The sequence below is a fragment of the Narcine bancroftii genome, chromosome 7, assembly GCF_036971445.1.
Source record: "Narcine bancroftii isolate sNarBan1 chromosome 7, sNarBan1.hap1, whole genome shotgun sequence".
NCBI lineage: Eukaryota > Metazoa > Chordata > Chondrichthyes > Torpediniformes > Narcinidae > Narcine > Narcine bancroftii.
This window is the reverse complement of record NC_091475.1, coordinates 192017464-192043531: the sequence shown is the minus strand read 5'-3', so window position 1 is coordinate 192043531 and position 26068 is coordinate 192017464. Positions and strand designations below refer to the sequence as shown.

The 26068-nt window shown below is 40.6% G+C and overlaps 1 protein-coding gene and 1 long non-coding RNA gene across 5 annotated transcripts in view; one reads left to right on the top strand and one right to left on the bottom strand.

Moving 5' to 3' along the window:
- LOC138739535 (proteasomal ATPase-associated factor 1-like) overlaps window positions 1-26068 on the bottom strand; it is a 52543-nt gene that overhangs the window by 8138 nt on the left and 18337 nt on the right. For all 3 annotated transcript variants that reach the window (XM_069891808.1, XM_069891809.1, XM_069891810.1), the window contains 4 exons: window positions 21849-21947; window positions 20945-21095; window positions 19259-19453; window positions 4809-4900 (listed from right to left, as the gene is read on the bottom strand). In XM_069891808.1, the coding sequence (XP_069747909.1) occupies window positions 4809-4900; window positions 19259-19453; window positions 20945-21095; window positions 21849-21947 (537 nt within the window). The remainder of the gene's footprint in view (window positions 1-4808; window positions 4901-19258; window positions 19454-20944; window positions 21096-21848; window positions 21948-26068) is intronic.
- Window positions 698-21839, top strand: LOC138739536 (uncharacterized). 2 transcript variants are annotated; one of them, XR_011342308.1, is made up of 5 exons: window positions 698-5312; window positions 10888-10992; window positions 12891-13640; window positions 14048-14120; window positions 20561-21839. It is a non-coding gene; the product is annotated as an uncharacterized lncRNA (long non-coding RNA). The 2 variants fall into 2 exon arrangements; XR_011342307.1 differs by lacking the exon at window positions 14048-14120 and having other exon boundaries at window positions 20561-21837.

Here is a 26068-nt window from a genome sequence, read left to right as displayed (position 1 = left end):
TTGTGCAGAGTCAGCTAAAAGTTAATGACCAGGTGGGATTGGTAGTGAAGAAGGCGAATGCTATGCTAGCATTCATTTCAAGATGAATAGTGTATAAGAGTAGAGAGATGTTTATGAGACTCTTTGGGGACTGGTGAGACCCCATTTGGAGTATTGTGCACATTTTTGTCCCCCCTATCTTAGAAAGGGTGTGATATTATTGGAGAAGGTGTAGAGGAGATTTACTAGGATGATTCCTGGAATGCATGGGCTTGCGTATGAGGAACGTTTGGCAGCTCTTGGGTTGTATTCAATGGAGTGTAGGAGAAAGAGGGTGGATCTCATATAGACATTTCAAATATTGAAAAGTTATGATAGAGTGAATCCAGATAAGATGTTTCCCTTGATGGGTGAATCGAGGACAAGGGCTCATAGTCTTAAAATTAGAAGTTATCCAATTCAAAAAGAGAGGAGGAAGAACTTCTTTAGTCAGAGGGTCGTAGATCTGTGGAACTCACTGATGCACAAAGCAGATCACTGGGAGTATTTAAAAAGGAAATGGTGTGGCGATCTAAGGAGCTGAAGTAAATCACTGCCACCACACCAATGGTCATTAACAACTGTTTTTATTCAAATTCAGCGCGCCCCTTTAAGGGCAGCATGAGCTCAGTCACTTGGTGTATTGTGACGTCATAATCGCTGCCCAGGGTGCGCGCTGGAAAGGATGCTGGAGTCAAGAAGAAACCCCTGATGACGCCATCTCCATCTCCTAATGGCTGCCCTGCCATGTGGCGATACAAACGGGGCCAGTTCGCCATTAAGCTGTGCGCCGGCACAATGGATAAGTATCTCATTAGTAAGGGTATCAAGGGATATGAGGAAAAGGCTGGAAATTGGAACTAGGTGTGAGCATAGTTTAGCTTAGTGTAGAGTCAAGGAACAGACTCGATGGGCCTAGTGGCCTGCTTCTGTCCCTTTATTTTGTGATCTTAAGCATTGTCTGGCACTCATTAAAAATAAGAGAAAGAAGCAAATTTTCACTTCTACAATAACACAAAGAGCTGATTATAGACTTCTCGAGGAGTGGTGGAGGTCACTCTCTGGTCTACATCAATCATTCTCAACCTTTTTTGGCTATAGTCCCCTCAAAGTTTACAGACCCCCTTCCCTGTGAAGCAGTCAAGTTTAGTTGGCTTCTTCAGAGGAGTCACGTGATGGAGTAGGGGCCTGTAGGGTAAAACCAGCCCTCTCCAGAAATGAAGAAAAAAAGACAAGACAAAGTTCACTAAATATAAAAGATAAAGTTGCATAGAAGAGAAAGAAGATGGCACCTAATTAAGTAAAAAGTAAAAACAACAGGAAAAAAAGAAGAAAAGACACTGGAAAAGAAAGAAGAAGGCCTTTCCTGCACGAAGGAACAGGGAGCCATGGTGGCAAAGAGTGCCCGATCTCTGAGGTTGGTGTCGGCCCTGCGGAGTCGCGACCACCCGAACGGTGGACTGCAAAAATGGCTCTCTGACCCAAACAAAAGTGCGCAACTGCGCATGTGCGAGGAGTCACGCATGAGCAGTGCGCAATCTAAGGTAAAAGAAAACACCGACGGGAGGGGGTCTCAGCTGAGGAGCAGGCAACCATGGCATAACCAGCTGAGGGACGCCTGACACCAGGGCTCTCAGCTGGAAGATGAGGAAAGCAGCAGGAGAGGGAGTGAAGTACTAGGTTAGAAAGAAAGTCCACGGGGTGAACGGCAAGAGAGCAGCAGCAGGAGGCTCAACAGATGAGCAGCTCAGAAGAAGACCAAGAGCAAGAAGCCAACCAAGAAGAGACCTGACAAAGCAACTCATCAGAAAAATCAGTAGAGACACAGATACAAAGAAGAGAAGAAGAAGACACAAACACAGGTACAGACACAGAAGAAGAGGAAGAAGACCAAGGTTTTCACAGAGAAATAGAAGGTAAAACAGATGGACAGAATATAGATAAAGCTTTTTTTGAAGAACAGGTGAGAGCATTAAAAGAATGGTTGTCATTAGAATTTAGTGCAATTAAAGGAAAAATGTAAAAAAAACAGAAGATAAAATGCAAAGATTAGAACTAGTCATGACAGAAGTAGGGAAAAGAGTAGAAAATGTGGAAGAATGAGAAATGGCTAAAGAAATGGAAGTAAACAATTTAAGAGGAAAATTGGAAGAAAGTGATTAAAAAAATTAGAGAACGAGAGTTGTTAGCACAGAAAATTGATATGTTGGAAAATTATAGTAGGCGAAACAACATAAAAATAGTGGGCCTTAAGGAAGATGAAGAAGCCACAGATATGAAGGAATTTATAAAAGAATGGATCGCAAAGGTCCTGGGAATGACAGAAATGCAAGAAGGAATGGAAATAGAAAGGGCACACAGAACACTAGCTCTGAAACCACAGACACATCAAAAACCAAGATCCATTTTAGTAAAATTTTTGAGATATACAACAAGAAAAAATATACTGGAGCGGGCAAGGAATAAAATTAGAGAAGACAATAAACCACTGGAATACAAGGGTCAAAAAATATTTTTTTACCCAGACATAAGTTTTGAACTCTTAAAGAAGAGGAAGGAGTTTAATACAGCAAAATCGATCCTATGGAAAAAAGGTTATAAATTTATGTTAAGACATCCAGCTGTGTTTAAAATATTTAACCCCAGGGAGCAAAACAGACTGTTCTTGGATCCGGAGGAAGCACAAGAATTTGCAGAACGTTTGCAGAACAGAAGGAGAGATGAAGAAATGTAATAAGAATAAACAACGGCGATAAAGTATATATAAAAATGTAAAAACAATGTATATGTAAAGAACTAAAGAAGGGAAAGAGAAGGGAAGGAAGTAAGGGGAAAAAAGGGAGAACTTTGTTATATGTGTAAAAAAAAGTGTTTTCTTGGGGAGGGGAGGAGAGAGAATAACCGTCACTGTGAAATCAGTTGACGCTTGCGAGCAGGATCAAATCCAAATGGAAAGGGGAGTTGTGCCACGGGATAAGGGGAAACTCGGGGTAGGGGGGGAGTATTTGGGGTTAAGGCAATATTGGATGTGGGAGTTGTTGGAGTACTTTATGTTTTAAATGTGTTGTCATACATTGAGTTTAAAAAGGGAAAACTGAGAGATGAAAATGGGGAAAAGGGGGATGGTGGTGGTGAGGATGCGGAAATGAGGTGTAAACAGGATATGAGATGGCCACATTGAACTATATGACTATAAACATTAATGGAATACATAACCAAATTAAAAGGAAGAGGCTATTAAATTTACTGAAAAAAGAAAAAAAGAAAAAAAATAGATATAGCATTTGTGCAGGAAAAGCATCTAACTGAAGTGGAACATAACAAATTAAAGAGAGACTGGGTAGGGCACGTAGCGGCAGCATCACATAATTCAAAAGCTAGAGGTGTAGCTATATTAATTAATAAAAATGTACCAATCAAAATAGAGGAGGAAATAATAGATCCAGCAGGGAGGTATGTAATGATAAAATGTCAGATATATTCAGAATTTTGGAATTTGCTCAATATATATGCACCTAATGAAGAGGATCAAAAGTTTATGCAAGATATTTTTTTGAAAATTGTAGATATGCAGGGAAATATATTGATAGGAGGGGATTTTAACCTTAATTTGGATCCAATGTTGGATAAAACTGGACAAAAGACTAGCAAAAAGAATAAAGTGGCCAAATTTATGGTTAAATCAATGCAGGAAATGAAACTTATGGATATATGGAGGAGGCAAGCACCCAAGAGAGAAGGAATACTCATATTATTCAAGTAGGCATAAAACATACTCATGGATTGATATGTTTTTGTTGTCAACCCATATTAAAGGGAGAGTTAGGAAAACAGAATATAAAGCTAGATTATTATCTGATCATTCACCCCTGTTATTAGCAATAGAACTGGAGGAAATGGAGGTTAAACTCCATGCTACTTAAAATGCAGGAATTTAGAGAGTTTATTGAATGTCAAATTAAAACATATTTTGAAATAAATACAGAATCAGTGAAAGACTATTTATATTATGGGATGCAATGAAAGCCTTCATTAGAGGGCAGATAATAAGTTATGTAACTAAGATGAAAAAGGACTACAATTGGAAAATAGAACAGTTGGAAAGGGAGATAGTAAGTACAGAAAAGGAACAAGTAAAAAGGGATGATATAACAAAAAGGAGAGAATTGGGGGACAAAAAAATAAAATACGAAACATTACAAACATACAAGGTGGAGAAGAACAGAATGAAAATAAAGCAAAAGTATTACGAACTGGGAGAAAAAACACAAAATATTAGCCTGGCAACTTAAAACAGAACAAGCTAAAAGAACTGTATTGGCATCAAGGGAAAAGGACAAACAAATTACATATAACCCAATAGAGATTAATGAGAACTTTAAGGAATTTTATGAACAATTATACCAAACTGAGAACAAGGGGAAAGATGATAAAATAGAAGAATTTTTAGCTAAAATTGAACTGCCGAATTTGCAAGAAGAGGAACAAAGCAAACTGATAAAACCATTTGAAATAGAGGAAGTACAGGATATATTAAAAAAGCTGCCGAACAATAAAACGCCTGGAGTGGATGGATTCCCAATTCTTATGAGAAGGTTAAAGAAAATTTCTTAAACAGTTTACAAAAATGTTAATGATGTTCTCAGTAATCAAATATATAAATGAAGTCTCAAAAATCAGGTGATTTCATCATTATTGTTATTTACTGCGAGAATATTAGCTCCTGTGTTCTTACAATTAATATCTTTAGAAAACTTTCAACGACCTGCAGGCAAATAAAATGCACTTACTGGTTTCCTGCTGAGGAGTCCGATACTTTGCAGTTTTCTATCTTCACGGGCTAGAAGTAACAATTTTCCCTCAGTTCCAATTTCACGTTCACCTGATAAGTACATAGTTTATTAAAAAATATATACAGTGCTCTGGGGGATTATTGCATTGAACATCGGTGCATTTGTAAAATAGATGCTAGGCATTTTATCTTGAAAGATTATTACAATGTAATTTGAAAATCATTAACTGATCAGTAAAAATATACCAGTATTTAATTTCTTCACACAGTTTCGCTATTTTTCTACTTTACATGAAAATATATGAAATTCATTAGCATTTTGAATAATATCTCAAATCCTCTCAACTTGCCAAGAATTAGTGCAACTTCGAGGCTACTTAAAAAGGAAAATAACATCTTGGATAAAGCTACCCAGGAGGTCAGAAAATATCAACCAAATTAAATATTGACTTCTACCATCACTGGCACACCATCCAAAAGATCCTTTAAGGCGGCAGTACAGGTAGATAACATGGTTAAGAAAGAAGACAAATGGGATACTGGCCTTCATTAGTCAAGGCCTTAAATACCAGAACAGTGATCCTATAGTTCAACATTATTAAACATTGCTTAGGCCATAGTTGGTACACTGAGTGCAATTTTGATCACTACATTATTCAAATAAAGAGACAGGTCAGTAGAGGAACAGAGGCTTATATTCATAATGTTCAGCAACATTTCAGGTCATGACCCTTCATTGAAATGAAGATATAAAGGATATTACATATAGGTAGTCCCCGACTTATCAACCATCCGCACGTACGACCAAATTAAAGAAAATATTAAAACATTTACATGGTTTACGCTATATTTCACCATCTCTTCTTTGGCTTGGCTTCGCGGATGAAGATTTATGGAGGGGGTAAAAGTCCACGCCAGCTGCAGGCTCGTTTGTGGCTGACAAGTCCGACGCGGGACAGGCAGACACGGTTGCAGGGGAAAATTGGTTGGTTGGGGTTTGGTGTTGGGTTTTTCCTCCTTTGCCTTTTGTCAGTGAGGTGGGCTCTGCGGTCTTCTTCAAAGGAGGTTGCTGCCCGCCAAACTGTGAGGCGCCAAGATGCACGGTTTGAGGCGATATCAGCCCACTGGCGGTGGTCAATGTGGCAGGCACCAAAAGATTTCTTTAGGCAGTCCTTGTACCTTTTCTTTGGTGCACCTCTGTCACGGTGGCCAGTGGAGAGCTCGCCATATAACATGATCTTGGAAAGGCAATGGTCCTCCATTCTGGAGACGTGACCCACCCAGCGCAGCTGGATCTTCAGCAGCGTGGACTCGATGCTGTCGACCTCTGCCATCTCGAGTACTTTGACGTTAGGGATGAAAGCACTCCAATGGATGTTGAGGATGGAGCGGAGACAACGCTGGTGGAAGCGTTCTAGGAGCCGTAGGTGATGCCGGTAGAGGACCCATGATTCGGAGCCGAACAGGAGTGTGGGTAATGACAACGGCTCTGTATACGCTTATCTTTGTGAGGTTTTTCAGTTGGTTGTTTTTCCAGACTCTTTTGTGTAGTCTTCCAAAGGCGCTATTTGCCTTGGCGAGTCTGTTGTCTATCTCATTGTCGATCCTTGCATCTGATGAAATGGTGCAGCCGAGATAGGTAAACTGGTTGACCGTTTTGAGTTTTGTGTGCCCGATGGAGATGTGGGGGGGCTGGTAGTCATGGTGGGGAGCTGGCTGTTGGAGGACCTCAGTTTTCTTCAGGCTGACTTCCAGGCCAAACATTTTGGCAGTTTCCGCAAAGCAGGACGTCAAGCGCTGAAGAGCTGGCTCTGAATGGGCAACTAAAGCGGCATCGTCTGCAAAGAGTAGTTCACGGACAAGTTTCTCTTGTGTCTTGGTGTGAGCTTGCAGGCACCTCAGATTGAAGAGACTGCCATCCGTGCGGTAAAGAGATAAAGGGCATGTAAGAGCCAAAATGTATAAACTTACCTTGTTAGTTGGCATTCCGGGGTGTCAGTGCTGGATGCAGCCACCTTAATTCCTATGTGAATGTGCAAGTCTTCGGTAAGTTCGCATCCTGGAGTTTGGTTGGTGCATGCGCGAGAGTTAAGAACACGAATTCAGGGCACTTAATTCTCGTGCATGCGCCAACTGAACTCCAACATGCAAACCCACTGAAGGCATGCACAATCGTCAACCGAAGATTCGTGCACGCGCACAGGAATCAAGATGGCCACGCCCAGCCCGTGGATCCCAGAATGCTGACAGCAAGATAAGCGTGGACCAGAATATGGAAAGATTCACTAAGGTTGATTGATAAATTCAGGAAACTTTAAGTTGTTATTGTCAAGTGTACAATGAAAAAAGATTTAATTACAAAGTAAGAAATGGCCATGTTGAACTATATGACTATAAATATTAACGAAATACCTAACCAAATCAAAAGGAAGAGGCTGTTAAATTTACTGAAGAAAGAAAAAATTGATATAGCATTCGTGCAGGAAACACATCTAACTGAAGTGGAACACAAGAAATTAAGGAGAGACTGGGTAGGACACGTAACGGCAGCATCGTATAATTCAAAAGCCAGAGGATTAGCTATATTAATCAATAAAAATGTACCAATCAAAATAGAGGAGGAAATAATAGATCCAGCAGGGAGGTATGGAATGATAAACTGTCAGATATATTCAGAATTTTGGAATTTGCTCAATGTATATGTACCTAATGAAGAGGATCAAAAATTTATGCAAGATATCTTTTTGAAGATTGCAGATATGCAGGGGAATATACTGATAGGAGGGGACTTTAACCTTAATTTGGACTCAAAGTTGGACAAAACGCTAGCAGAAAGATCAAAGTAACCAAATTTATGGTTAAATCGATGCAGGAAATGCAACTTTTGGATATATGGAGGAGACAACACCCAAAGGAGAAGGAATACTCATATTATTTGGTTAGACATAAAACATACTCAAGGATAGACCTGTTCCTATTGTCAGCCCACATCCAAGGGAGAGTTAGAAAAACGGAATATAAAGCTAGATTTTTATCGGATCACTCACCCCTGTTATTAGCAATAGAGCTGGAGGACATCCCACCGAGAATGTATAGATGGAGATTAAACTCCATGCTACTTAAAAGACAGGATTTTAGAGAATTGATTGAGCGACAAATTAAAATGTACTTTGAAATAAATACAGAATCAGTGAAAGATAAATTTATACTATAAATTTATACAATGAAAGAGTTTATCAGAGGGCAGATAATAAGGTATGTAACTAAGATGAAGAAGGACTACAATCGGGAAATAGAACAGCTGGGAAAGGAAATAGCAAGTACAGAAAAAGAATTAGCAACAAGGGAAGATACAACAAAAAGAAGAGAATTGGCGGACAAAAAAATATATGAAACACTACAAACATACAAGGTGGAGAAGAACATAATGAAGACAAAACAGAAGTATTATGAGCTAGGAGAAAAAACGCACAAAATACTAGCTTGGCAGCTGAAGACAGAACAAACTAAAAGAACAGTATTGGCATCAAGGAAAAAGGACAAACAAATGACATATAATCCAACAGAGATCAATGAAAATTCTACGAGCAATTATATCGAACTGAGAACGAAGGGAAAGAAGACAAAATAGATGAGTTTTTAGCTAAAATTGAACTATCGAAATTGCAAGTAGAGGAGCAAAACAAATTAATAAAATCATTTGAAATAGAGGAAATACAGGATATATTTAAAAAACTACCGAACAATAAAATGCCAGGAGAGGATGGACTCCCAATAGAATTCTATAAAACATTTAAAGACTTATTAATTCCTCCTCTCCTGGAAGTAATGAACCAGATTGAAGAAACACAAAACATACCAGATTTATGCAAAACAGCAATAATTACAGTAATACCAAAGAGGGGGAAAGATCCACTAACACCAGCATCGTATAGACCAATATCTCTACTCAACACAGATTATAAGATAATAGCTAAACTATTACCAAACAGATTGACTGACTGTGTACCAAAAATAGTAAAACTAGATCAAACTGGATTTATTAAGAAAAGATGAACAACGGACAATATCTGTAAGTTCATTAACTTAATCCATGCAGTATAAGAAACAAGACCCCAACAGTGGTGGTTGCCTTAGACGCAGAGAAAGCCTTTGACGGAGTAGAATGGAATTATTTATTCGAAGTACTACAGAGGTTCAACCTACCAGAGAAATATATTAATTGGATTAAAGCATTATATAAGGGACCATTGGCGAAGGTGACAGTAAATGGATATATATCAAACCAATTTAAATTAACCAGGTCAACTAGGCAGGGATGTCCACTATCTCCCTCACTGTTCACGTCAGCTATAGAACCATTGGCAGAACTGATAAGAACAGAAAATAAAATAAGAGGGATAAAAATAAAAGAGAAGGAATATAAAATCAGTCTATTTGCAGATGTCATCATAGTATACTTAACAGAACCAGAATTATCAATAAAAGAATTACATAAAAAATTGAAGGAATATGGAGAAGTATCGGGGTACAAGATTAACGCAAATAAAAGTGAAGCGATGCTAATGAATAATGCGGATTTCACAAAGTTTAAGAAAGAATCACCATTTAAATGGCAAACACAAGCACTCCGATACCTAGGTATTCAACTAGATAATAATCTAGGCCATCTATACAAATTAAATTATCAGCCATTAATGAAGAAATTACAAGACGACTTAGAACATTGGAAAGATTTACCACTAACACTGATACGAAGGGTAAATTGCATTAAAATTAATATCTTCCCAAGGATACAATACCTATTCCAATCGTTATCAATTCACCTAACAGAGAAATTCTTCACGGAGCTAAATAAAATAATAAGAAAATACTTATGGAAAGGGGGGAAACCAAGGATTGTGCTAGATAAATTAACAGAATGGTACAAACAAGGGGGCTTACAGCTACCAAACTTTAAGAATTATTATAGAGCAGCACAATTAAGATACCTATCAGATTTTTATCAAACAAGGGAAAAACCAGATTGGACCAGATTAGAGCTAGATAAAATAGGGGAGAAGGTACCTGAACATATACTATATAAGTGGGATGAAAAGCTGGTGCAACATGGGAATTCACCAGTACTGCACCATCTGCTCAACATTTGGAAGAAGATTCACGTAGAAAGGAAAAAAAACAAATTATCAACTACCAAAATTAATATTGACGCAAAATCAACTAATCCCCTTCACAATAGATAACCTTTCCTTTAGAGAATGGGAGAGAAAAGGGATCAAAAGAATAGAAAATTGTTTTTCGGGAAATAAATTATTATCTTTTGAACAAATGAAGTGCTAATATGGTATAACTCATGGTACAATGTTTGCATACCACCAACTGAAAACCTACTTGAAGGACAAATTGGGAAGCAGGCTGAGGTCACCAGAAGGAAGCAATTTTGAATATGTGATTACAGACACAATGATAATTAAAAGATTTATAACAAACATGTACATCAAACTGCAAGAGAAAGAGAACGAGGAAACAAGCTGTAAACCCAAACAAAAATGGGAACAAGATCTAAACATAAAGATAAAGAATGAAACATAGGAAAAGCTATGCTCCGGAACTATGAGAAATACAATAAACACGAGGTTACGCATGATACAATATAATTGGTTGCACAGGCTATACACCACGCCCCAAAAGTTAAATAAATGGGACCCAACAGTATCAGATAAATGTTTTCGCTGTAAGAAGGAAACGGGAACAACAGTACATGCAATTTGGGCATGTGAGAAAGTGGAAAAGTTTTGGGAAGATCTAAATCAGGTATTAAATAAAATCACAAAAAGCAACATACCAAAAAAATCCAGAGATCTTTCTTCTAAGTAATATAAGAAGTAAAGAACTTGGACTCGATTTGGATGGAGCACAAAAAAGATTTATTATGATAGCCTTAGCTGTGGCAAAAAAATGTATTATGTCAACCTGGAAATTAGAAGATAGCCTGAGAATACAGCAATGGTACATAGAAATGAATAAATGTATTCCATTGGAAAAAATAACATATAATTTAAGAAATAACATTACAGTATTCGAACAAATTTGGGATTATACATGGAACACAACAGAGAAGTCCTACCGCGGACCTCCACCACCTAAAATGACAGGAGAAGAAGACGAAATGAACTGACCCAGTATGTAAAAGATGACACAATTTTCTTGTTTATTTTCATTGTGTGATGACATTGTTTAATGGGTTTAATGTATCATATATGTTGAACGTTGAGTGTGAAGGAGGGAGGGAAGGGAGGGGGGAAAAGGGGAGAAAATGACACTGTGTATATTCAAAAGGGAAATGTTTGTGTGTATTTTGGTTAGTATGGTTCATAGTGTGAAATTCTTCAATCCCCATTATGGTTGTAAGTTGGGGACTACCAGTATATAAAAGGGAAATTAAGCTAGCAAAGGGGGTCAAGAGGTGAATGCATAGAGGAGGATTAGGTTGGAAGATGTGCATGTAAAGAGATTCCATCTTTGCCTCATCCTCCCAGGGCCATAAACAGCCTTCCAGGTGAGGCAGAGCTTTATTTGATCATCATTCAACCCAATCTTCTGTATTTGGTGTACCTGGTGTGGCTTCCTCTACATCAGGGAGACCAACCACAAATTTCATTACCACTTCATCGAACATTTGTGCTCTGTTTATGGGTCTAAGGTTGAGCCTCTTGCAGCAAACCTTTTCAATTCCCCAGCCACTTCTACACATATATGTGTGCTTGGATTCATCCATTGCCAGAGTGACACCAAACATGAACTTGGAGAACAACACATCACATTCCTCCAAGACAGTCTGACAGCATGACATTGATTTTTCCAATTTTAGACAATGCCCCCCCCCCCGCATTTAATTTAAATATTTCCATATCTTCTTTATCTAATGCTGAACATATATATTTTCCCCCTCTCTCTTTTCTCCACTCCCTTCCTAATGGTCTCTTCCTCTATATGTCTTTCCACCTTTGGCACCTTCTATCTATCACCTCTGAGCCACTCTCCCAGCTTCTTTATAAAGGGTTCTGACCTGAAATGTTGAATGACCATTTCTATCCATGGATGCTGGAGTTCCCCCAGCAATTCTTTGTTTGCTCAGGCAAATTATTATCTGAATGATAACTGATTGGAAAAGGGGAAGGTGCAAGAAAACTTCGGTACACCTGAATACCAGTCTCTGAAAGTAAGCATACTGGTTCAGCAGGTGGTGAAGGCGGAAAATGGTACATTAATTTTCACAATGAGTGCACTTAAGAATCAGAGCATGGGTGTAGTACTGAAATTATAGAATGTCTTGATGTGATCATTCTTGAATATTATGTGCACTTTTGGTCTCTTCTGAGGAAGGATGTTCATGTAAAGTTTCACCAGTTTTCTACTAAGGCAGGACAGACAATTAGGTTGATTAATTTATATTCGCTGGAGCTCAGAAAAATAAAGAACTGTAAGATCGTAGTAACCGGAATTCAAGCAACCAGAAAAAAAAACCAGAATAAAATAAACTTTAAAAATTAAAATAAATAAGAATAAAATAATAGGCAAAAATATTTATGTTTAAAATTGTAAAAGTAAATGCTCTCTGAAATAACACATAAAACTTTAGTGAAGATGGAAGCAAATATTCAGCCAGCAGAATGCCTTCCTTGGTCATGCTTTGCTCATAAAAGCTGTTAAATAAAGTTGTGTTCGAATAAGATGGTGTGGCCCAGGATGAAGAGCTGGTTGATGCCGCTCACCGTTGGGCTGACTCTCTTAAAGTGTCTCCTTATCACCACTTAGTAAGAGTCACCCTGGACAGAGGCTTCATCTGTAAACTTGGGGGAGGCGGTTTTAATTATCTTTGTTCATCTTTCGGATGGCTCTGTGGAGGGGAGGAACCTGCAGATGCAGCAATGGTTAAATGTTTTCAAAGAATGTGACTGAAAATAAAATAAAATGCTTTTAAGGTTTATGCATTCATGTAAGTGAAGTTTGTTCAGTGTAAGTACAGCATAGTATTTTTGTCTTTCATCTTTTAAACTGTTTATTATTCTTATTGCAGCTCCATGAGTTAGGTATTGTCCGAGTAAGTCTCAAGCAACTAGAAAATACACATATCCGGCATATACTAATCCCCATAAGTGCTGGATACCAAGAATTTTACTGTCCATCATAGAAACCTACAAAATTCTAACAGAACTGGACAGACTACGGAATCCAGGACCAAGGGTTGTATTTGAAGCACAAGGAGTAATCTGAGATGATAAATTTCCTCATCCAGATGCTGATGAAATTGTAGAATTTCCACCACAGAAAACATTTGAGCTAAAGAATTAAATATATTCAAGAAGTTATAACAAGAAATTCTACATTGCTTTTAATGCTATCAGGATCAAGAGGCATGGAAAGGAGGAGCAGGGAACTGAATCTGGACGATCAGCCTTGATCATTTTGGATGGCACGAGGCTTGAAGAGCTGAATGACATATATATACATGCTCCAGAATCCACTTTAAATGGGCTGAAAGAGATGAAAGATGATGTGCTTTCACCTGAAATCTTACCTAAACTGAGACTTAGGATTTTTTTACTGCTATTGACAAACTGTGCGCACATATGTAAAAGATACATCATGGGAGTTTTAATAGTTGCCACTGGTGAATTGGACACAGGGCAATCTACAAATCTTAGAAACAGTGATAAACATCTTTTTGAAATGCTGACACAGCCCCATAAACCCTGACAAACCAGAAAGACGTAAAGCTGAAAAACAGCCATGAATAAAGACTTAACTTCAAGACTACTGCTCCAAGGTAATGGAATAAATCGTTAATCTCTATTACACTGGATTTCTGGATTTTTATTAGTGTTTAGGGATCTAATCTTGCAACTGAGACATTTTCTTTGCATTGAATAAGCCTCGTTTTCTCTGCATATGTAATTTCAAGACTTATGGTCCTGATTTCTAAATAACATAGAAACTTCTTTTTCTCTGACAGCTCCCACCTTCAATATAGAGAGATGGCATCAAGGGGGTAACACTGTCAAATGCTTGATAACATGGCAAAGCAAAGCTGCCAAGTGCATCAACCACTAGATTCAGAAGAATCTTTCATAGAATATGTCTTAGCCTGTCTGAAGAAATAGGTTTGCGATGCTGTATATCAACTGACAATAATGCATAAGGACAGTTATATTGAATATTTCTTTTAAAATTCAGGTTCAAACTTAGCGAATTTGCCTGAATGTTTGACCAATGTTGAAAGAAAAGCAGAATAAGGAGAATGTAAAAGGTTAGCTTACATTGCTTTTTTAGAAATTATGAACTTCTGAATTGGAGTGAAAATGATCTCCTACCTCAGGAACTAATATCAAGTCAACAAATTTGAATGCCTGCTCATCTTCACAAGTCTCCTGCTACCTGAGGTGTGAAGTTTGTTTGAGGGTACAGACAACAGACTTACAACAATAGATCTCACCCCTGGGGTGTGTTTTGTAGACTTAACTGAACCTATCATATTCCAAAAACAAACTAGTGTTTAATTATAATTATGTAATTGTAGAATTTTGTGGACCAATTTAGGGGGTTGACTATTAAACGCATGCTACCTTTGATCATGGTAAATGTGTGCATCGGGAGCTAGAATGGGCAGGTGGCTGGGGCCTAGGCGAGGGTCCATAGTCAGTGTGTCAGGAGCATGGATGAGCGGGCAGCCACAGCCTAAGGAGAGTATGCGTATGGAGCATCAGGAGCTTTGATGAGTGGGCAGCCAGGGCCTATGCGAGAATCTGCGGTTAGGGCGTAAGAAGCTCCATTGGGAGGACAGCCAGGGCCAAAAGCAGAGCAGTCAACTTTTACATAGTATCAACTATTACACGAGTATGTAGAGTAATTTCAAATTTAGATTAAACCTTATTGGTAACAAATAAATACTACAACCCCCAACTACAAATGTCATGAAACTAATGACTGAATATTCGCAGGAAATACCCTATTTGCCTGCCATAACTTCAGTGATAGAAATATGGAAACACCATAAGAGTGGCAACATTATTTAAGTGATGAAGTACAACAAGCTGCATTTAGATCGAGGGCATTAAACTATCTCAAGATGCTTCAAAGGAATTATTTTTAAAAAATGATTGTGCACCAAAGCAATAGATGAGAAGTACCAAAATCCTTGTCAAATATCTGTACATCTCAGGCAGAGGGAAGGGAGGTGAATTGAGGGAAGCTAGAAGGATGGGAGGGAAGGAAATAGGGAAGAAGAGGGCTGGGATACAGGAAATGAACTAGCAGGATGTTGAAATGTTTTGAGATTGTGAGGCAATGAGGTTATGAGTTACTATCAAGGCAGTTAATGTAATACTGGTATTTACAATATTAAACCTTCCCTGGCACAGATGTTATCTACACTATTGTAGCCACCTGCTACTCAAAAAAACATACACAGGTGTAGCGACGTATAGCTCTGTGTTTTATTGGGGTTGAAGCCCGGCTTTTGTATTGTTGGTGTTCCCATCGTTTACCCTATCAACTGATGTCACTGCCCGCATAACAATAGAGGGTTTCCTGCATGCGGGCCCCCTTCTTGCATTACAATGCCTTCTTCCCCTCACGCTATCCCCAAGCTGCTGGCTGTGCAGCGGGGGCCAGCGCCATATTAAGGATGCTGGCCCCCATACTGCCTTTGCTGTATGACCGCCGGTTCGCTTGCTGGGGCCAGTGCCGCTGCGTGGTCTGCTGGCTCCTCGTTGCGCTTGTCACTCTGAGCGCCGGCCTGATTGCCACCGCAGTGTGCTGCTACATGAACTCCCCCGCCCACCCCAGAACTGGCGGTTTTGTCATCGATGCCCGAAGGCAGTCAAGTCTGCCTCTCTTGCGTGGTACTAGCATCTCGACGGGGCATGCCGGGTCCAGGTGTGCCGGCTTCAACCTGTCCGTAGTGAAGACCTCTGTCTTGCTTCCAACCTCCAATTCGAGTGTGGCATTGCTGTTTCTTACAACCCAGAATGGACCCTCATACGGCCTCTGTAGCGGTGGACGGTGTGGATCCCTGTGGATGAAAACATACTTGCAGTCCTGCAGGTCTTTGGGTATGTTGGTTCTCACTTGCCCATGCCTGGTCGGTGGGGTCAGGGTCAGGTTGCCATCTCATTCCCGTAGCCTGCAGAGGAGTGCTGCTGTGTTGTCCGGTTGCTTGTCTGGGAATAGTACAAATTCCCCGGAGACCACCAGTGGAGCTCAGTACACAAGTTCTGTGGAAGAGGTGTTGAGCTCTTCCTTGGGCGCAGTGTGGATCCCCAACAGTGCCCATGGTAGCTCATCCACCCAGTTGGGTCCTTGGAGTTTGGCCATGAGTACAGACAAGGTGTTTGTAGAAGTGCTCCACCAGACCATTTGAATGTGGGTGATAGACTGTAGTCTGGTGTAGCTGAGTGCCCCATAGACTCACAAGGTTGGTCCAGAGGCTGGAGGTGAATTGGGCCCCTCTGTCCGATGTGATCTGGGATGGTATGCCAAACCGTGCTATCCAGGAGGAGATGAGGCCATGGAGATGTCTCCCATCAGAACTGCTTCTGGCCACCTGGTGAAGTGGTTGACCATCATGAACAGGTAGCGGAACCCCTAGGATACTGGTAGGGGTCCCACAATGTCTACGTGGACGTTGTCAAACCTTCACTCCGCGGGCGCGAAGTGCTGCGGTGGGGTCTTGGTGTGCCACTGCACCGTGTGGCAGTCTGGCACTGTGTGTGCACCTTCGCCCACTCACTAACTTGTTTTTGGAGACCGTGCCACATATACTTGCTGGCCACCAGCTGAGCCGTGGTCCTGATGGATGGGTGAGCCAGCCCATGGATGGAATCGAAAACCCGTCGTCTCCAAGCCGCGGGGGCGATAGGTTTGGCATGTCACACAGGAGGGTGGTGTTACCTACGCCAACCAAGATGTCCTGGAGTTGCAGTTCCAAAATGGCTGTGCTGTACTGGGGCATCTCCTCTTTGACTTGTTGCACCTTTGCCAGTGCCACGAAATCCACTCCCTTCAATAGTGCATGGATGGTCTGCCTGGACAGTGCGTCTGCCACCATCTTGTCTTTACCTGAGATGTGATGCACATCTGGGGGGTGTACTCTGAAATATACAACAGATGACGTTGTTGGTGAGCTGACCAAGGGTCCCAGATTTTGGCCAGGGTAAAGGTCAGGGCTTTGTGGTTGAAGGCCATAAAAGTCCTGCCCTCGAGGAAGTATCGGAAGTTGCGGGTGGCTAGGTACAGTGCCAGTAGCTCCCTGTTGAAAGCGCTGAACTTGAGTTCTGGAGGTCGTAGCTGCCGACTGAAGGAAGTCAGCAGCTGCCAGCTCCCTCCGATCTGCTGCTCCAGAACTCCGCTGATAGCTGTTTCTGGGGCATCCACCATCAGGGCTGTTGGAGCATCTGCCCTGAGGTGTGCCAAAAGAGCGGTGCCCACCAGTGCTTCCTTGGCCTTTATGAAGGCCTCTGCCGACTCTGTGTCCCAGGTTATGTCCTTGGCTTTGACGGCCATGCGGGCGAATAAGGGCCACATGATTCTGGCCACTGAGGAGATGAATCTGTGATTAAAGTTGATCATCACCACAAACTTCTGCAGTCCATTGGTCATGCTGGGCCTAGGAAACTTTCGGATGGCCTCCACCTTGCTGGGTAGTGGTGTGGCCCCTTCCTTCGTTATCCTATGCCCCAGGAAGTCGATGGTCTCCAACACAAACTGGCATTTGGCTGGGTTTATCATCAGTCCAAACTCACTCAGCCGGGTGTAGAGGTTGCAGAGGTGCACCAAGTGTTCCTGCCGGTCTTTTCTCACTATCAGGATGCCGTCAAGGTAGACAAAAGTGCTATCCGGGTTTCAGCCCACCGCATCCATCAGCTGCTGGAAGGTTTGCACGGCATTCTTCAGCCCGAACGGCATGCATAGGAATTCAAACAAGCTGAATGGGGTGATGATGGCAGTGTTGGGGATGTCGTTAGGGTGTCCGGGGATCTGATGATATCCCCATACAAGGTTCATTTTAGAGAAAATCATTGCCCCATGCAGGTTGGCTGCAACGTCCTGTATGTTTGGCATGGGGTAGCGATCTGACGTTGAGGCTTGTTAAGCAGGCGGTAGTCGCCGCATGGTTTCCAACCCCCAGTGGCCTTGGGCACCATGTCCAGGTCTGGCTGCAGGGTTTGGTGACGAGCCCCATGGATGCTGAGCATGCTCTCTCTTTCGCTTCCTCAAGATGTCCGCTCATGCTGTGACTTTCTGGGGGCTACTGAAGTTGGCATCTGCCAGGAGCAGTTGGACGTCTTCAGGCAATTGCTTTAGGAACGCCTGCTCAAACATTATGCAGGGTTCATACTTCCCAGTGAGGGTCAGCATATCGTTCATCAGGGCCAATGTGGGACTGTCCCTCAGCCTGTCTAAGTGAAGCAAATGTGCCCCTCTCTCTCATCGTAAGAGCCCAAAATTCTCAATAAGCAGCCCTTGGAAGGTGGTGTAGGCGCCTTCCGACAGGGGCCCCTGGATGAAATTTGCCAACCAGCTCGCCTTGTCCTGGTCCAGGGTGTAAACCACATAGTAGTACCAGGTGCACTCCGCTGTGATCTGCTGGATCTCAAACCATGCCTCAGTCTGGTCGAACCAGGCGCGGGGCTGATTCGTCCAGAAGGTTGACAGCTTCAGGGCAACTGCATAGACTGCTGCCGTCTTGCTCATTGTTCGGTTTAAATACCGTCTAAACTGTTGGGGTCACCAATTGTAGCCGCGTGCTACTCAAAGGAAGACACACACAGGTGTAGCGAGGTATAGCTCTGTTTTATTGGGGCTGAAGCCTAACTTTTATACTGTTGGCATTCCCACCGCCGTTTGCCCATCAACTGATATCACCACCTGCATAACAAGAGTGGGTTTCCTGCGCACAGGCCCCCTTCTTGCATTACAATGCCTTCTTCCCCACGTGCTATCCCCAAGCTGTTGGCTCTGCAGCAGAGTCAGCGCCATGTTGGGGACGCTGGCCCCCATGCTGCCTTCGCCGTATGACCGCCGGTTCGCTTGCTGGGGCCAGTGCCGCTGCGCGGTCTGCTGGCTCCTGGTTGAGCTCAGTGCCCAGAGCACCACCCCAATTGCTGCGGCGGCGGGCCGCTACACTATGGTCTGTATCAAGTTTGGCTCAACTCAGGAGAGTATGACTTATTAGCTAGTGAACAGAAACAGTAAATTTTCCTTTCCCCAACCAATCCTCGCTATTAAATGATAACTATTACATTTTCACCATTAACTTATTGCATGGTATTATGTGCAACTAGAGAATGAAACAACAATCTTCCCAGCCTGTATACTTCAAGAATGTACAGAACAAACTCAAGCTTTAGAGAAACTTGCAACAGCCTATCTTAACAGTTTACTTACTTGGTTGATGATCAGGAGAACCCAAATTCAAGGTGTTTTCAGCAAACCCAACTGAACATCCATTAATTGGAGTCCCACAATCTGCCAGAACAGCAAGACAAGTGGACATGCCACAGTCCCACAATCTTGCTGTTCCATCCCTTGAGCTTGAAATAATATTTCTTCCACGTTCTACAATTGCTGTATCAAGAATTCCTGTTTGAGAAAAAATGAGGCACACCATGATCAAGCATTTTTCTCCACACTAATACAATTTATAAAGAAAAATAATTTCAAAATTGAGTAACTATCAATTTTGTAGGTGCAGCACATAGTGACTTGAGAAATTTCTTATCTCCAACAGAATTTTAAAGTTGAAATTACCAGCAATCAGTATCTATTTTCTTTGATTTTATCAATTTTCACAGCCACAAGTATGATACTTTTAACAGCTGTGTTTCTGAATCTTTTCTTTGGCTTGGCTTCGCGGACGAAGATTTATGGAGGGGGTAAATGTCCACGTCAGCTGCAGGCTCGTTTGTGGCTGACAAGCCCGATGCGGGACAGGCAGACACGGTTGCAGCGGTTTCAGGGGAAAATTGGTGGGTTGGGGTTGGGTGTTGGGTTTTTCCTCCTTTGCCTTTTGTCAGTGAGTGACTGAGACAAATGCATGGCGCAAAAAACAAACTGCGGGAGGAGCTCAGTCGGTCAAGCAGCTTCAGTGGATGTGGAGGAATAGTCAATGTTTCGGGTCAAGGTCCTGAATTAGGACTGAAAATGTAGACCAGTATAAAGAGGAGGGGCATGGGTGAGGTATGAGCAACCTAGGTTAGGAGAGTAGAAGAGGTATAATGGGCTGTTGGAGCCAGGTGGGAAGGTCATAGGGTGGAGGGATGGGGGGAGGGTAAGGGGAACAAATACATACTTTGTAGATTGTCAATAAAACTAGGAAAAAGGATGTAATCAACAAAAAAAATGTGTGGCGTGTCTCAAGAAATAAGCTCGGAAATAAGCATTCTTTCAGGTGAAACCTTATGTTTCTTGGTTTTCATCCTCCTTTTGGCATATATTTTTTAATCTCGGGTAATATCTACCTTCAAAGCTTTGCAATTAGCAGGTTCAGTTTAGCTTATAGGAAGGACATTCTAATGAAACAAAATTTTAATAGTTGAATAATTACTTCTGAATAAGTAAGCTGTTTGCAGTTTGTTTTTTTTCATGAATTTGGGGAAGAGACCAGAATTCAAAAGATGATGCTTAAACTGTAAGTTATAAGCCCAAATCCATTTTGGGTTTGTTTATTTTATTTTTGATCTGTTTTAGAACAGCATTTGATGATGTGGTGTTTCTGCGGAGGTGGAATAAAGAGAACGCTGCAATAAAGCTGGAAAATACTCAAGAGGGCAAGCAGCATCTGTGAACAGAGATCATAGAATGAATGTGAGGTCGAAAACACGGATGTTGAGTTGACTTTATCCATTTGACCAGCTTTTATTTGTTTCCAACATCAAGTTTCAAAGAAAACTGTAACATGGATAATCAAGATTTTTAATTTCTGGAATATTTTACTCAAGAAGCTAATATTCAAAAATCTAAACCTGAAGTAGGTTTACAATAATCTTATTGGAAAATTTTCTTCAGAATCCATTTTCCTCAAATGGTTTGCTCTTCAGTGTTTACAGAAAACCTGTTATTAGCTCTGCATACCTCCTTTGTGTCCACTTAAGGTTACAGAACAATTTCCATCTTCAACAGACCAGATCTTTAACCGAGCATCCATTCCTCCACTGAGAACAACAATGCCAGATGGAAACAATCTGCAAGTATTCACATCGTACACGTGCCCAATCAGTTCTCTCTAAAAATGAGCATTTTTAAAGGATTACAAATAAAAAAATAACATTTTCAAGTTTTAAATTTTTTTAAAATATATAACACGCATTCTTTTAAACACTGACAGTATTATTTCTAAAAGATGAATTTCTCATGATTGGTTGATTTTCTTGCAATCATTACATTGTAACACTTCAAATCTTTAGTATAATTGTGTAACTGATGAAGCCCCTTGCCTGTGCATTTGCTTTGGAATGCGGAACAAATGCAATCAATTGTAATTTAATTACCAGCACAAAAGGGATCACTTATAACGAACTTAATTGGCTACATTAGAATGATTATAAGAGAATAATTTTATGCCAAGGCTTTATTACAATGGTTATATATATTGATTCAACATCATTTTCTTCTTTTGAGAGGTTACTGGGAAATTTTGATGTCATTAAGGTTTCATAATCTGCCCCCCCCCCCCAGTTATGTGTGGTTATCTGTACAAAGAGAATTTTTTTTAGGGTAAAAAAATCTCAAAGCATTCCTAGCTATTTAAAATACACATTCAAGTTGGTAAATGTTTAAAATGACTCAAAATTCAACCCAAAACAAAATTGCATTCATTCTCTTTAAAGAAATTGATTGATAGTCTTTGAACAACATGTTTACTGATTTTTTCAGCACCAACCAAATACAAAGAAGAAAATTGTGACAATAATCTTTAATGAATTTTACTGTAGATTCTGTGTTAGTTAAAATTAGAAAGCAATAAATAAACACTAACCCTCAATTCTCCATTGTTGGCCTGCCAGACTCTCATTGTTCCATCTGTACTACAAGATACACCCAGTCCTCCACCACTGGATATATCCATGCTGGTTATCTAAATGAAAGGTTAAAAGCTGCAATGCTGTTCTTAAATCTAACAATAATACACAATATTAATGAAACATGCACAAGATATGACCGATTTGGTGTTCACCAATTGCATTGTCTAATTTCTACAGCAGCAAAATTTAATTTAAAATTCTTAAAATGTTATAACATATATAACCAATTGAAATAGAAATGCAAGTAAGTTAAAGTTTTTATTCATTTGGATTAGCCGTCTTAGTCAAAGGACTGAGGTAGGGTAGCAAAGAGAGGCCAAGATTCCAAGCAAATGTAATAGAAAAAATATCAAAGGGACAAACATCTCTGGTTTTCAAATTAGTTTTGTTTGTTTCATATTAAACATAGCACAAGTCAAAATTTGTGTTCACTCTGCCATAAGTTACAGCAATAGATTCAGCAGTGTTTGGCTGCCTGAGTTTTTTTCCCCTCTAAACCGACCTATTAGAAATGCAGAGGAGGTATGAACGGGATATACACATGGATTAACCACTACAATAGAGACAGAAGCTGGAATGATCATGAATTCACTGTCATAACACAAGTATAATGTGCATACTGTATATACTAAGATTCTTACTTTCTGCAGAAAAGCAGGTACGCAAGACACATCATCCAAATCAGTGTGCATTAAATTACTCTAGTTCAGAAAGAGATCATGAATAGATGTATAGATAAATAAAGACAGTATTCACAGTTACAGAGCAAGAAAAAAAATGGCATTTCAATAGTGCAGACAGGTTGTTTTATGATTGCTGCTGTGATTTATGATTTGGGTCGTAAGGGAAGGTTCATGAGCAAAGCCACTGTATAAAAACTGCTCTTCAACCTTGAGGTGCCAGACTTCAGGCTTCTGTACCTACTTCCCAAGGATAGTAGCTAGGTGACAGAGGTCTTTTATCCTTCACATAGACGTCTTCAATAAATGGAATAGACTTGGATATTTTTGATACTTTCTGCAACCTTTGGCATTCCTGAGCATTTGAATCACCAAACCAGGCCATGATGCAACATACTTTTCAGCATACTTTTCACAGTAAATCTTTAGATGTTTGACAAAATATTGAATCAACATTTTAGACATACAGCCACAGTAACAGGCCATTTTGGCCCACGAGTCTGTGCAGCCCAATTTATACCCCATTAACCTACACCCCCAGTATGTTTCAAACAGTGGGAGGAAACTGGAGCCCTGGGGAAAACCCACTATGCCACTGTGGTGCCCCCATACAGAAGTAAAGGTTTTAGTGTGCTTTCTTCACAGTTGTCTCCATGTGCTAGCCCCAGGAGAGGTCCTCAGAAACTTGAAGGTACTGGCCCTCTCCTCTGCCAACCTACCAATGAAGACAGGTGTGTGGTCCTTAGGCCATATCCACATCCATTGATTTAACTATTAAGACCATTAGACATAGGAGCAGAAATGGCCATTCAGCCAATTGAGTCTTTCCTGCCATTCAATCATGAACTGAACCATTTTACTCCTCAACCCCATTGCCCAGCCTTCTCTCTATAACCTTTGATGCCCTGGCTAATCAAGAAACTATCAATCGACACCCAATGACTTGGCCTCCACAACTGTCTGTAGCAACAAATTCTACAGATTCATTGCCCTGGACAACTTCTGGCCAACATGCCAAGTAAATAATCAGCATACAAGTCAGGCAAAGTTGTGAAAGCAGTCATGAGGTCAAAGAGAAAGAGGACTGGTCTTGAATATAAAACATTAACACAATGGTAAGTTCTTGACAGACAAAGTGGGAAATTTTCAGGAAGAATGGGAGTATTCATGAATTATAAATCTTCTTTTATTGTTTGGGTGTATTTGCACGTGAAAGAATTTATACAACTGCATCATAATATTGAAAATTTACGCAAAACCTTATCTTTGGTACATAATCTTTTATCTGAAACTTTCAAAACCTCTGAAAAGTGAACATTTTTTACATGGATGTTGTCTGCACACCAAAGCTGATGAGACCCAATCCCAGTACTATGTCTCAGTGCTAGTAAATTTATGATCTATCTTTATATCACTTAATTTACCACCCCCCCAACCCATCTAGCATGCTGCACCCCCGCCACCCCCCTCCCCCAGTCCAGAGCTGCCGCAATACCCCCCCACCCCGTCCAGAGACCCTTCCATTCGGGGTGTATCAACACAAAATAGCACCTTTGGCAGTGGTCTACAATGTGTCAAAATAAACTGCGACAAGACGGTCTCACGAGAACAGGCTGGCATGTAATATTTTGTGTTGTATAATTGAGAACGAATGCTAGGATGAGGAAGGAGAATAAGTGTACCGAGCATGGTGAGTGTTCCTTATATGTCAGTGCTGGCGGTGCTCTGCCGGGGGGGGTGCCGCCATTGCTGCACATTCAAGTCACCGTTACTATTATTCTGAGAAGTTTTGGATAAAAGATTATGTACCTGTATTTGACGAATATTAGCAGCTCCTGTATGATAAACAATGTACAGAACAACTACAATGATCTGAAATTGTTGCGACTAGGCTTATGTTGGATAAACGTTTCTTTTGGAGAACTGGCCATTTTTAAAAACAGCCCAGTAGCAACAGCAAATCACTTGTATTAATGTTTAAACTACAGCAAACAACAAGGGAAGGCTTTTTAAGCATTAAAATAATGTTTAATTCTCACCAAATATTGCTGGCCACAACACTGCCGCCGATCACCATGACCTCCCAACTGCCTCCACCAATCCCCGACATGTTCCCACCACTGTCGCTGATCCCCAGGGAGGCTTCCCAGGCCAGTGGAACATTCAGTGGTGAGTTAGCGGGTCTCCCCATTCACTGGAGCTCCTGACGCCCAAGTCCCAACTCCAAATCCTTCCCTAAGCCTACCGCACACGTCAGGTGTGCGTGTGCAGTAGTAAGCCGAGGGGAGGGTTTGAAGTCGTTGTCAGGCATTCAGGTGTGCTGAGGAGGGAGGAAGGGAAGAAGATAGGAAGGGACGGAACGCCACTGAGCCAGAGGTCCCATTCCTGCCCGGGAGGCCGCTCTCCTTGATGATGCCAAGACAAGGGATTCTTCCGACCGCTTGCAGCTGGGAGACAGTGGCATGTAGTTTAAGAGGGAAAGTTAGAGAGAAAGTAAAAAAAGTGAGGTAAAGAAGAAAAGGAAAGAGAGAGGGGAGGGAGTTATCTGAAATGAGGACAATTGTCCTTCTAATTTCATGTCGAGTGAAATTTTTTTCAACCTGTGGAAAATATTTTGGATAAATGAGGATTTTGGAGAATCCGATTTTGGATAATTGGAGTTGTACTGCATTTATTTGGGAAAGAAAATCTTATTTACAAATTTTTGAATCCTACTCTTTTCAGGCCCGTGAAACAAAATAGTCATATTAAATTGTGAAACCATCTCACTAAAGTGCAATTAACATCTTGGCATTGTATAATTAACTCAATTAATACCTACTAATCAGTGTTATGACTGCTAAATCTAACAATTTTTAAAGCAGTAACACTAGAGTACTTCCATTTAGAATAGGTTTAGCAGTTTCTTTTCAGTAAATTCTTCTTTACCCAAAATTCGCAGATGAGAGTTCAAACAATGTGCTACAAACTACTGAAATAATATTGTTCTCTTCTATATACAATTGACTTTTCTTAATAGAAAAGCATGAACGTCAAAATGTGAGTGCAGTACAATAAAGTTTGTGAGCTATTGTTGTAACAACTGGCAAAAAAAAAGATAGAAATCTTTTTGTGAATAAGTAAAACTCCAATAATCCACATTCCCACTATTTCAAAATCCCAAATAGTTTGGCATCTTCTTCACTAGATGGTGATTCCCATACTCCCTGAAATATGTGAATACCAGCTTATCTGCTCACTTTTACATACTAGGTCAAGGTTTCCATGCCCTCAACAGGGCCTCAGTTCCCATGTTCCCTTCAAACTCACCTGGTTCTATTGACTATGCTCCCTTGAAACCTATTGGGTTAACTGGAAAATGTATTATTTTACCACAAAACATTAAAAAAAACTATTAAATAAGCATTGGGATACTAATTGGAATAAAATCCAACAGAAAGCAAAATCTGCTGGTCCTGCAGCACCAAAGACATGAGTGTGCCAGATTAATACAT